Here is a 13,379-nt window from a genome sequence, read left to right on the forward strand (position 1 = left end):
CACTAGAACAAGAGGTTTAGAAGGCTATATCTGCTAGTTAGCTATTAGCCACCGTTAGCGTACGTTCTTTTTTGTTAAATGAAAAAGTGGACATCACTCACACGCTGTCTACAACATCGTGGTCTAAACACGGCGTGTTGCATGACGATTTCCAAATGCAGGAAGTGAGCTTGGTCATCGCGGAGCAGTATGAATAAAACAATGCTCTCACCTCACAGGGGTGGACTGAGAGGTTTTCCACTAAAGGTCAATGATTTTCATATTTGACTCATATCTCAACTCCCAGAGAAACACACGCACACACACACACACACACACACACACACACAATAACAGCACACACCATGAGGTCATTGGTGTCCATTTTTCAATGAAGTAGATCCCCATTGAAGTACAAAGGCTTTTAGATGAGACACAGTGTGTGATCGATGTGTGGCTTGCGGCCCATGAGCTCCACCAATGGCCTCTAAAGAACAAAAAAAACACTCTAAACTCTGTGTTATTGATCTGGCTTTCTGTTGGTCTAACAACAAACATGGCACTCTTTCAAAGGGGGGGGGGAATTAAAGGAGCAGGTTTAATTAAATCTCAACCACCAACCACACACACACACAGATCAGAGCCCCCTCCTTCCATTCGTTGTTTGTCTTGAGAAAGTGTCTTTTCCTCTAATCTCCAGGCAGATTCATTGCTCAGGCTCCTTTGTCAATTCTAATTGGTCCTGCTGGTTGGGGTCGCCTAGGAAACCAGTTGGGAAAGTGTTAGCTGGAGGTCTGCCAAAGGTTCTCATAAGATCGGTCGCACGCGGCTGCTTAGCGCACGCACACACCGAAGCAAGAATATTTATAGTTAAAGCTAATAATAGCGTCCCACGTCAGAAACACGCCCTCGTATGTAAACTTCTAATTGAGACCCAAATTTAAGTACAGACAATGCAACACGGGGGTCAAACTTCACGCAGCGGGTTGACCTACATCCAAGGAATTCATAACCCGAAAAGAGGAGGTAAGAGGGGGATTTCTATGAATTCTATGATCCAAACTGGAGGCAGCCCGGGTTGTCAGTGGGCGTCAGTGTTGCATGCTGGGACTGCTACAGTCACAAGCCCCCCCCCCCCTCACACCCCATCACCCCCCAGGGTGAAATCTGTCCCTGTGAGCTTCCGTCACAGGCGCCGAGTCGGAGCTTCTGCGAGGTGACGGTACGCACGCCGTATGCTCGATCGAGACACACAGCTTGAGGGTCCTGTTGTATCTGCAAGAATTTAACTCGCCTTTTCCTCTCCGTGGAGACGAGGTAAAAATAGCACGTCATTAAATGTTTGTCCATTATCTGTGATGAGTACAGTGCGCCAGTGGAGGGATTAAAGAGATGAAGTTGGGTTTAGGAGAGAGATTTTTCAACAGGGTTGATCGGAGAGACAAATTAGCAGAGGGCCAAAAACATCTGGACTGAAGCTTTTCTTCTTGAAGTGCCCGTCAAACCGATTCCTTTGGTTTTCGAAGGCTGAGGCGAGGTTGTGACATCACTGCCGATCGCTCCTCGGGTGTAATGCTCTGATAATTACACAACACACTGTTCACACACACACACACTCACACGATGCGAGGTGAGCGCTCTGCTGGCCGCTCTAGATTTTGGGGGGTCGTGACCTTTTGTTGGCAGGAACAGCCTCCAGCTGGACGGGCAATGGAGGCAAGTATTGTGCTTTTTTCCTTCACGACATTAAGTAAAGGCTAAAAGAAAATGTCATTTATACAATGGGGGAAATTGTACCACCAGTACATACACTAGCTTTAACATTCAATCATTTCCCCTAATGGATGTAATCCAATAATAAAATATACATATATTATGCTAAAATGAGGCAAGTAGTACTTTTTTAATGCATGATTTTTACACTAAATTTACTCAAGAACAGTTTGGTACTTTTCTTAAATGAGCGTATAATCACCGGCATCTCTTTTTTAATCCCAAACACTTAATAAATCATGTACTACAAAATACTACAATGGGAAAGGGTAGATGGAAATGTTTGTTTTGGGTTTTCTCAGACAAAGCTCAGCTTGATGTACCACAAAGGCCTATTGAAACCTGAGATGTAAAAACACAATTTTAAGAATTAATACTTACACAGCATGTTTCACTCAGATATCCTTTAATAGTATTTTATGAAGCAAAGACTGGATTTGGTCCCCAATCACTATCATTACAGGTGCAATAGTGATGGACCTTTGACGGCAGGTAAAGACAGCAGGAAGCATCACATGAAGCTAAAACTCTTTCAGTTTATGTATGTATATGTTTTTGTGATGGAAATTGTACACATTCAAACCACTAGATGGCAGGAAAAGACCAAGTGAGGGAGTATTTATAGCCGTATAACTGGTATGAAGGATGAGGTAGTTGGTCCATTCATAATATAATCATCAACATCTGTGTACCAAGGGCCTAAGCAAATAGCCACACAACTCATGGGGAGCTTTAAAAGTGCATTGTTTGTAAGGTAAAGGTGTCAGTATGGAGTCACATTGATCCAATCCTGCAGTAGAAGCTCCTTCAATGAACACCTCAGAGCCCCACGGCGTCTTTCTGCACGTTGCAACCCAACAGAGCATTTCCTGCTTCCACACACTCCGTCACCCCTGAAGCTGCAGAACAGAAAACACACAGAGCACGTCATCAGCAGACTGTGAGTAAACAGCAGTCACTGTTAAAAACATCAGATAGACACTTCATATTGTGCTTTTTACCTTTCTGAGCTCGGAGCCAGGACACAGCCTTCATAGCCAGAAGCTCCCACTCCTCCTGAGCATCCATCTTGAAACCATGAAGCCAGATCAGAGCCAGAATGGTGGCCCACACGTCCTGCTTCACCTAATTCAACAAATCAAACAATGCAAAATGGATCAGAACCCAACGGGGAAAACAAAGTTAAAGAGAACAGAGAGGATTCAGCACCAAGGGCAACATTGAACAGTCCCATCATTAACCCACCGATGCAGGCTTGGGCTTCTCCACCTCCTCGCTGGTCTTTCCCAGTGCAGCAGCCAGATGTGGATCCAGCACCCAGCAGCCAGACGCCTCCTGCAGGGAGACCAGCTGCAGCAAAGGGTCTCTGGGGGGCTGTTTGGGCTGAGAGCTTTCTGAAGAGGAGAGCAGAGTGAGAATATCAAAATAAACCCTCTGGATCATTGCACTGGTAATTATTCAGAGTAATTCATTTGGTTTAGTATTTTTTATTGTCGTTTTCCTATTTGATACTAATGTAAAGAAATACGTATAATGTTTTTTTATGGAATCTGTCATATAAAAACATGTATATTAAAGGGAAGACATATGAGGGAATTATTCAACAAAACTGTCATCATTACCTGCTAAGTATCTATAAACACAAAGTGCATATGACTGACGCCATTAGTTTTGAAAGTATTTGGTCGTTAATCAAATTGTTTGATGAATACAAGGTTTTAAATGACAAAGAGTCAACATTCGGTAAAGAGACGACAGTTGTCAGCAGGTGTTTCCTAAATAAGGCTACTTACCGCTACTTATGCGCTGTGGTCTGCTACTTTCCTTCGTGTTTGTTTTGTTTGCGTTTCCTGACCCTAGCAGGGAATGTAACATAATGACTAGCAACAAGTTCAAATAAATCTAAATACCTAGTGTAGAAATGTGTTTCACTCCGATTCATATTTGTTGAGTTGTACTTCATCATAAAACATTAAGACAGGTTTTACTTACTCTTCATCTTACAGGACTTTTGAACGAGGGGAGCCCCCCTTTCTATGGGATGGAAAACAATGATTTATACAAGAAAGGATAATAAGGAAGGAACTGAGATTGTAAGATTCTCACATTCTCAATGTGTTAACCACTTCAGGAGAAACCAGGAAAGAGGACAAAGAAAAGAAAATGTAAATCACCATCACCAACACTTAAAAAGCTTTGGATGACATCACCCAGGAGCATAACAAGAGTCCCTGTGACTGAACGTTTATATTTAACACCCAATAAACGCTGTTACAGTGACACCACAACACTAACACATTTTAGCACTTAAGTTGTACTTATGCCTCTTATCTATAACACGTTGTAAATGGGCTTATTTGATAAAATTGCACTTTCTTGTTTCTTGTTCTTTTGAGTTTGTAACCTTGTGGTTGAAATGCACTTATTGTAAGTTGCTTTGGATAAAAGCGGCAGCAAAATGAAACGTAATGTAATGTGGTCGAGGAAAATAGTACTTCCTCTTATCAAGCTTTATATCGATCCCATCACCAGACATAGTGTCTGTCATCGATGAGCCAGTTGGCTCATTTCTATAAACTATAGAAACCATACAAATCACTTCTTGAAACGAACCCCAGGCGTTCAATATTTATCTTTTCTCGGAATTACAGTCCATGGCCACGTAAAAAATGTCAGAAATGTAAAAAATGCCATTTTTGGTTTGATAACAAAATTCCCTGGAAGTGAAAGTTTATACTTATCACCCAGTAAACGCTGTTATAGTGACACCAGTATGATGTGGCAGAGGAAAATAGTCTCTACACCCAGCAGACTTTTCATTGAGCCAACCAGCAGACATATTGTGTGTCATCGCCGAGGCAGGTGGCTTTTTTCTCCCCTTACAGAATAACTTTGAGCCCCCACCTCCCTTACTATTGCTTAAAAAAGATGACACACTCTTATTTATTATGACAGAGCATCCCTTTGACTCATTATCATTATTGATCAATATTTATATACGTCTTTGAGGTTAAAAAGAGAGAAATAGGTCAGGACGGTCGAACATTTAGGACGAAGCAGACTTTTGTTTTGTTTACATCCATTTAGTCTATAAGAATACACTTTTAGATGTATACTTACTAGGTGACATCTGAGGAAGCTGCGCCATATCACAAGACATCGGACCTTTGAGATCATAAAAACACAGCGTGAGGTGAAGACATGAGACACGCTAATAACTAAACCAAAAACAACAAAACTGCTGGATTGGGACCTGTTATGAAAAGATGTTAAAAGAGTTCAAGATATCTCAAAAGTGTGTAGAAATACACAAGTATGCGCCTGATTCAGAATGGTTGAGTTTTACTTCATCATAGAACATTAAGACAGGTTTTACTTACTCATCAATGAACAGGGCTGAGGGATGCAGAACATGTTCAATACCCCTTTGAGATTAGAATAGAAAGAAATTGTAAGTGATAAGTTAAGAGACAATAACTAATCAAACATTATGTACATACATTTTCATTCATGGTCAGCTAGTACCTCATAAAGTAGAGGGAAACTGTACTTTTGTAATATCTATAGAAATCACTCACTGGGTGCTGGAACCATTCGGCGCACCAGAGGTCCTTGAATAGCTTCGCTGTTGGATTTATTGACGGCGATGAAGGCGGTGAAGGCACTGCTCACTCCTGATTGGACGCTGAGCTCCACCACCTTCTTCTTCCCTCCTGAGTCTTCCTGTCCTCCACGCTCGCTCTCCTCCATCTCCAGCGAGCGGATCAAGGTCCGAGCGGCCAACCTGTGGATCGTTAGTCTGCAGAGACAAAACACAGATGTAGAAAATCATAATACACATACTGATTATTTATTGTAGGATTCCTGTTGGTCCAGAAGTGAAAAGTAGAAAGGGATTCTTGACTAAATGATTACATTGAAGGCCACTTTCCACATTGTGTGTGTCAGCCACCGCTGAGCAGACCTTTAATGCGTCAGTGCATCTCCAGCCACTTATCCAGGTTCATGTCACCGGGCGGCAACAGTTCAAGCAGGGGACCCCAAACTTTCCCAGGCCACATCAACCAGTTCTAACTGGGGGATCCCAAGGCGTTCCCAGGTCAGTGTAGAGATATAATCTCTCCACCTGGTCCTGGTTCTTCCCCGGGGGCCTCTTCCTAGCTGTCCATGCCTGGAACACCTCCTTGGGAGGCGCCCAGGGGGCATCTTTACCAGATGGTCAAACCACCTCAACTGGTTCTTTTCAATGCAAAGGAGCAAACCCATTTTGCCAGATTGTACCCTTGACCTAGTCCTATTGGTCATGACCTGTCCTTCATGACCAATCCATCGGTTTCCTGCTGAGGACCATGGCCTCAGATTCAGAGGTGCTCTTTTATCAAATTCTTTAATATATCCATCTGGCCCTGGGCTTTTATTATAAATGGTCACCCCTTTTTGAAGCGAGGTACCACCACCCTGGTCTGCCACTCTTTAGGCACTGTCCCAGACCACCAATATTGAAGAGGCGTACCGTTAAATACAGCCCCACAACGACCATTGCTTTCAGTATCTCTGGGTGGATCTCATCAATCCCCGGGTATTTGCCACTGCAGAGTTGTTCGACTACATCAGTGACTTTCACCAGGCAAAATGACGATGATCCCTCCTCCCAATCCAGCTCCGCTTCGACCAAAGAGGGCGTAGTAGTTGGATTCAGGAGTTCCTCAATGAGCTCCTTCCACCGCCCATTAACCTCATCAGTTGCGGTCATCAAGGCACTACCCTTACTGTGCACAGCTTGGATGATCCCCGTTTCCCCCTCCTGAGGTGCCGGATGGTCTTCCAGAAACACTTTGGTGCCGACCAAGCTGCTGTCAGAGTTTTCCCCACAACATCCTGAGGCATTGGGAGGCAACCTTTTTGTCCACCTGGGTAAACTCCAGTGTAGCAGCACTTAGTCTGGGACGTGAGTATCCGCACACCCGCCAGGCGCCTCACACCCTGGGCCAATCCAGAGTAGAATAGAGTCGATCCCCTATCCAGTGTTACGGTTCCAGAGGCTGTGCGTAAGCCCCACCAAATCCAACTGATAGCACTCCACCTCCCGCACAAGTTCCGGCTCCAACTCCCTCAGAGTTGACATTGCACGTCCCCAGAGCCAGCCTCTGCCACCCAGGTCTGGTCTTTCTAGACCCCCCACTGTCACTGCCACCCTTGGAGGAGGGCAATCGACCCCATCGGTTTCCCCTACAGGTGGTGAGCCCATGGAAATTTGAGATCCGGGGTGCCGCGTCACTCCTTCCGGCTGTGCTGATAGTCTGGCCACCAGACGCTCGTTGTCGATCCCTCCATCTGGGCCTGGCCCCAAATGGGGGCCACGGGCTTCCTCCGAGCAAGGTAGCTCCTGCCCTCTTCTGTCCGTTTAAAATATTCTTAGTCTAACCCCTTGCCTGAGATCACTTTGCCAAGGGTAACCCTACCAGAAGCACCAGGCTCCAGACAACACAGCCCTCATCTTCATAGAGACACACAACTGTACCACCACTGTACAATGATGATACTTAGAGGGGTCAGTGTAATATTCTCTTTATGGACAGTTCCTTGGTTCTCACTTAAGTTAAAGAGGGACCTCCTCTTTTCTTGGCCAACCCATTGATGAGAGCAAAATTGGCTGAAACTATTTCATTTGAACTAAATAATGAAATTTAACTAAATATTTGCAATAATCTAAGCGCAACATTTGTAAGGACAGGACCCAATGCATAACCGTGCTGCTTTACCCAGAGTCCTTTGCAGACTTGAGACTGAAGTGGAGCTGGGTCTGAGAGGGATGACCTGCCAGGCTGTACGCCACCGTCACACAGCCCTCTGACGCCTCAAAACTCTGTGGAAACGTCACAGTGTCACAAACCATTTCGTCTATTATCGCTGACCGGAGGAATCTAACGAGAGAGTAGTTCCACTATAAGAGGGTGCCGCTCCTACCTGTCCAGTGAACTGGGCGTAAACCAGTGACCTTTGACCCTGGAAAAGTGCTGCGATCGGTGGAGAGAGAGCGGTGACAGAGACTCCGCTCGGCAGGTCCCACTTGACTGAGACGTCCACCACAGACGGTTGCAGAGCGAACCGCATTGACTGCATCACCTGGTGAGTAAGAACAATTTAAGTAATCATGTCTTGGTGGTAATTGGACTTTTCATGGAAGGAAAGGCAGCGGTGTGTTACTTTGGGTTGCATCCTGTCGGTCCCTGTGATGAACTGAGCGTGGCCTCCTCCTTCTTTGGCCAACCCGTTGATGAGAGCAGAACTGGCCCCTTCCCCAATCCCAAAAGAGAAGCACCTACAACACAGTGGATTGGTTTTTACACACAGCACTTAAACATGGCACTTATTTTAGCAAATGTGTTGATTTTTCTTGTTCTTTGACCTGTGGGAAGCTGAATTTTGCTTCACCAGATTAATGACTTCTTTTGTGTTCCCCACCTCTCCGTCAGTAAAGACAAATACCTGCAGAGGAGAGTTTACACAAAGTTACACAACATCACAAAGAAGAAAAACATTGAGTGATCCAAGTATTTCTCAGAGACGTGTTTGTTGTTTCGGTGAAAAAAGGCATTCCAACAGAAAATTCTAAAGAACAAGGTGCAGCAAGAATTAATGTATTAAAAGAACAAACAGTAGCAGGTTCTGACTGAAACGGACGGTTCTGTTATCTACAAACCAGTTATTTACAACCAGTTCAACAAGTGTGTGTGTGTGTGTGTGTGTGTGTGTGTGTTACTTGTCGAGGTTGACTGGGAATGGAGGGCTGTCTGTAAATGTGTTTGAGTGGCTCAAGGATCTCAGTTCCTCCCAGATCAGCCTCCATCTTTTCCACTTTCTTCAGAGCCTCTTCCATGGTCTTCTGGTTGTACTCTTCACTCTTACTGCAGCCAGAAAACACACAAACCTTACAGGATGCAGATGGTCTACAACCACAATCCTACAACTTAAACACGTCTTTACTATTGACATTAACAATAGTCAATGGTTATAATCACACTTGTTGGACTAAGTGACTCACGGGAAAATGTGTTCAAAGCTGGACCCGAAACTGTAGATGTTGAAATAGCAGCCGAGCGGTACGCTCTTCAACAGGAGCAGCAGAGTGTCCTTAAGGGAGGAGAATAAGGTGAAGGTCACTGTGTGAGGGACACTATGAATGTGTTCATGAGAGGAATAACACATAATTAGTACCCTGGCATTCTTTATACGTTCTCCTCCCATACTGCCAGATCGATCCAATAAGAAGACAAACTCTCCACATGAAGCCACTGAGGACATCACAGCTTGGGGGAACTCTGGGTAAAGGCTCAGCATCACTACTGGATCACCCATCAGAGAGCCTGGAACAGAGAACATGATCATTCATCCTAACATATTATAACTCTATACATTCAGTTCAAATGTAAACCCACCAGGCTGTGAAGAGGCCCGTCCTGCCTCCACCACAGCAGAGGGCTGGTGGGCGTCTTTGTAATAAATCAGCAGTTCAACATCTCTGTCAAACTTGTGTCCTGCAGCCAACTTGACCTGCAGTGCACCAGACAAACATCTCAAGTCATCACCAAAACATCTCTTCTTCTCCATGATGAGAAACATTCATCAGCAGCACTCTACCTACCGTGGCCTGGGTTTGCTCTGTGTTGAGGTACTGCAGAGGGTCCAGGGGAGAGCTGGACTCTACTTTAGAGACGGGACGAGGAGAGGACACTCGGGCAGAGAAGGACAGAGTGTAGGGCACCAGAGAGGCTGGAACCGAGGTCACCTGGACGTTGACCCCTTCACTGCCAACGCTCCCTGTCAATGAGGTAAACCGGTCAGATATGAAGCACAAGACAACAAGAAGCTCTCTGCGTGTACAGGTGTGATGTGCTCTAAGTTGAAACTTGAGGGCTCCTGAAGAAGCTGCTGGCTGCTTTTCCTACCCTGAGGTTGGTAGCGAGGGTTGAGCACAGCGGGCAGGAGAAACCTCAGCCCTTCATCGGCCTGCACAGCCAGCTCAGTGACGTACTCCAGCCTGATGGAGGCGCTCTCTCCTGGAGGCAGACTGCCCACACTCAGGGAGAATATATCTGGACTCTGCTCGCTCTCCTCCAACAGGAAGGCCTGCCGACCGGAGCTCAGAGCGTCGTCATACTCCTCACGGGCCTGAAACACACAACGCACGAGTGAAACACTGTGTCACAGCTCCTTTGAGAGAAGGTCTTTGCTGTGCAGCTCACCTCCTGTTTCTCCTTCACCTCCGCCACAATCTCCGTCTGTCCGACCTTAGCGCTGAAATGACAGACGGCAGCATCTCCAGGCAGAGGGAAGACAAAGACGGCCTCCAGGGGTTTGTCCTCCTGGTTCTGGTAGTTCAGAGTGGAGACCACTGTAGCCACATGGTCCCTGACCTCCAGCTCCACCTCCACGCTCTTCAGAGGAACTGACCGAGCAGCAGATGGAAACACAGTGAACACAACATGCTTTTCTATGTTGTTGAGGTTTATTCTTTACTGAACTGTTTCTGCTACACCAGAGGACCTGTAAAACCAAGAAGGGCATCCTGCCTCTGTCCAACAGTGTGCAAACAAGGATGAAGTTGGACAATAAAAACGCCTTTTATATTTGAAGTTCAAAGAATGATGAAGGTTGTTTTTCCAACAAATCCATACCTGGTTCCTTCTGAGAGGTTAGCAGACCACAGCAGCTCGCCATCATACCTGCAACAATCACAGAGGACGTTTGAGGACTTCATGCTGCTGGGTTGGATGGAAATAACAGCTACTGGACATTCTGCAGCAAGCAAGGTAAGTTTTAATAAAAACAAATAAACATGCATTAAATAACTTGTCTGTCTGGACACATCTTACACCTTTGCTTGAATGAGAAGGTGTGTCTAAACGTTTGACTGGTACTGTATAAATCCTACCAAAAGATAAAACTTTAAGAAAAACACAAAGAACAAAATAAAAAGGTTTTTTTTTTACAATAGATCTGGACAGATGTTTGCTTAATGGTATTTTTGAGTTGAATCTTCACCAGAACTACACTTCCCAGAGTGCACCGGCAGCAATCACTGTCTTGTGGAGCACCTGTGTAGAGGTCCTCATTCCTCAAGTTACTCTACGGTTCGGTCGTAAGACGCCAATGGTCTGTGAGACTTTGTTTACTTTTGTTTAAAATGCTGATTAATGTTTAAGTTATGGGTAACTACTGAGTAGTTTAGGGCGAGTCATTGCAGCATTAACTTAATTTTGTCAGGAATTGCTAAAATATTTCATTAAATTTGATGTTTATTTAAATGTTTAAACCCAGTTACAACTTCATTGGAAATGTTTAATGTGAATGTTTAATTTGGAAAAGTAATTTCTGTTCTTTGTCTTTAAAGGTTTACAACCTAATTCTCTGAACTGGCAAAGCAACGAACAAAGGCAAAAGAAAAACAAAATAAAAGTGATTGAGCCAGACAGTTTGAGTTGTCCTCGTGTCCTTTGGAACGTGAGCTGGAGATAACTTGACAGTATTGATAAGACTAAAAATAGATTTCCATGACGGGAAAGGACCGAATAGAACATAACAATCCGATTTGTTTTAAGGCATTCTTTCTATTTCTTTATAGAGCATCACAGATTCAAAAATCCAAAACCAATGGGACATAAACCGTATCGATTCACAGAGCTGCCAACTTTAAAAAGAGTGCAGACCATTATAAAGCTAATGCAGTGTGATGTAATACAACAGCCCTGCATTAAATATTCACCTCAGTAACGTTTTATGTGTTTCTTCCATCCAATATGAATACAAATTAGTTATATACCTGTCCGTGTAATCCAGTAGTTCAGCGACACCACAAACTACAGCAACTTTGATTCCATTGAGCTATTTTGCCAAATTGTTTTATGTCTATATATACATATAGTCTAGTTTTAGGTATTGATGAAGGATGACTATGCAGTGAATGTGGTTACAGGCGCGCTCCTTGGCGCCATCTACCGTCGGGGAGTTAGAGAAGGAACGAACGCACCTCGGACCAAATCCGATTTCTTTTTTGCTATATATATATATATATATATATATATATATATATATATAGTGTTTCTACTGTGTGTTTATATATATTATATATTATAATTTATATATATATATATTATAATATATATAAACACACAGTAGAAACACTCTTACCTCTGAGGATGGATGTCCACGCGACAGAGTTACTGAGGTTTCCTCTTGTAAATATCCGAAGTCGCGAGGTTTCTACAGCAGAACGACGTGAAGTGACAAAGCAAAAGAAGTTAACGTCACGCCTGCTGGGTGCGCCGATGTAGTGACATTAAGGGAGTGCCGACTGCAGGAGAGCCAGCTGAAACCTGCAAAACAACACAGCCAACGCGCACGTTTTCCGCGGTACGCGCGTGTGTTTTGCATTACCATAGATATATATGTAAAAGAAGGCTAGAGGTCTCGTCCGCGTTAACGGCCAACTGAGTCGAACGTCCGCACGCGGCGGCCATCTTGCCACAGTCAGCTCGCTCACACAAAACATTGTGTTGTACCTGCAGCTAAAAAACAAACATAACTTGCTCCATTTTAAACAGATTTTTCAAATGTTTTGTTTGTTATGAACGTCAGAGATGTAGTTAAGACACTACACACTTATAATGTGGGAGCTGACTGTGGAAAGAGGGCCGCCCGCTGCGGACGTTCTAGACATCTCGCCTCTATATACATCAATGGGCATTACGGTAAGTTTGTATGAAGCGACTTCAAGAGAAGAGTCCAGTAAACGTAATAAGACACGTCACATGGATTTAATAACGAAAGAATACACGTATAGATATATACAACTACAAAAGATGATATAGATCATTAAGATGTAAACTGTTTTATTGGATAGATGTTTCGTGAATACTTGAATATATTGACAAAGAATAGAGTATGAATCCAGAACAAAGAACAGGAATAATCAAATTTAAAAACGTCAAGGTTACATGAAGAAATTATGTCAACTATATATTTTGCTTTTCTGCCTTGTCTTGTGTTGTGTTCAAAATGAAGAAACTCCGGACGAACAAAAGATGTCTTGGATCCAAAAAGTCAAATCAAAAGAATTTAATAAAAATAAGCGTTACGGTAAAAAGATAACACCTCGATGGAGGATTCGCGGCTTCTCCGATCCACAGGCCACAGCGAGTCCTTTGACTACAGCGTAGTTAACTGTCTACCTGTTTCACCAACGAATCCCGAACAAGGGGACCAACACATATAAACAATCGATAAACAATCGAAAAAGGTGAGCTAGCTATCCTATTGGTTACAGAGTTCTTCAGTGGTGATTGGGTTAAAGGTGGTGCGGTAGGGAGGGTCCACGCCTCTGAGCACATGACGTCATCAGGTGTGTTCATAGTGACTAGGTTTTTGAAGTTTTCCATAGGTAAAACGGTGTGATGACTCATTACGCTGAATGTTGAGTTCCAAGTAGCTCGGATTTTGAAGGCCTCTCAGTCTATCAGTTGTGATGTTATCAAGTATTACATGAATGCATTTCAGTAGATCAAATTACATTGAATACAATCATAAATGTACATTGATCTTATTCTATTGATTAGTTTTAAAATTAG

At 43.8% G+C, this 13,379-nt stretch overlaps 1 protein-coding gene across 3 annotated transcripts; it reads right to left on the minus strand.

Moving 5' to 3' along the window:
• Positions 1 to 2,145: 2,145 nt before the first annotated feature.
• On the minus strand, positions 2,146 to 12,255 carry LOC119209240 (von Willebrand factor A domain-containing protein 5A-like). 3 transcript variants are annotated; one of them, XM_062561055.1, is made up of 21 exons: positions 11,944 to 12,255; positions 10,431 to 10,478; positions 9,999 to 10,201; positions 9,702 to 9,924; positions 9,398 to 9,573; positions 9,192 to 9,306; positions 8,971 to 9,119; positions 8,798 to 8,886; positions 8,516 to 8,660; positions 8,162 to 8,241; positions 7,960 to 8,074; positions 7,720 to 7,878; positions 7,515 to 7,618; positions 5,331 to 5,551; positions 5,133 to 5,177; positions 4,873 to 4,917; positions 3,745 to 3,786; positions 3,546 to 3,608; positions 2,998 to 3,146; positions 2,754 to 2,877; positions 2,146 to 2,651 (listed from the first exon to the last, which is right to left on the minus strand). In XM_062561055.1, the coding sequence occupies exons 2-21, from the start codon at positions 10,474 to 10,476 to the stop codon at positions 2,572 to 2,574; spliced, it is 2,373 nt and encodes a 790-aa protein (XP_062417039.1). In that variant the 5' UTR covers positions 10,477 to 10,478; positions 11,944 to 12,255; the 3' UTR covers positions 2,146 to 2,571. The 3 variants fall into 3 exon arrangements, with proteins under 3 accessions (XP_062417039.1, XP_062417040.1, XP_062417041.1); XM_062561056.1 differs by lacking the exon at positions 11,944 to 12,255 and adding an exon at positions 11,576 to 11,641; XM_062561057.1 differs by lacking the exon at positions 11,944 to 12,255 and adding an exon at positions 10,631 to 10,649.
• Positions 12,256 to 13,379: the final 1,124 nt, after the last annotated feature.

This window comes from Pungitius pungitius, chromosome 3 (genome assembly GCF_949316345.1).
Source record: "Pungitius pungitius chromosome 3, fPunPun2.1, whole genome shotgun sequence".
Classification (NCBI taxonomy): Eukaryota; Metazoa; Chordata; class Actinopteri; order Perciformes; family Gasterosteidae; genus Pungitius; species Pungitius pungitius.

Coding starts and splice junctions, on each gene's coding strand:
- LOC119209240 (XM_062561055.1), bottom strand. CDS start 10,476: ATGATGGCGAGCTGCTGTGGTCTGCTAACCTCTCAGAAGGAACCAG. Junction 7,619..7,719: donor ACGCCCAGTTCACTGGACAG/GTAGGAGCGGCA, acceptor ACGTTTCCACAG/AGTTTTGAGGCGTCAGAGGG. Junction 3,609..3,744: donor AAAGTCCTGTAAGATGAAGA/GTAAGTAAAACC, acceptor ATTCCCTGCTAG/GGTCAGGAAACGCAAACAAA.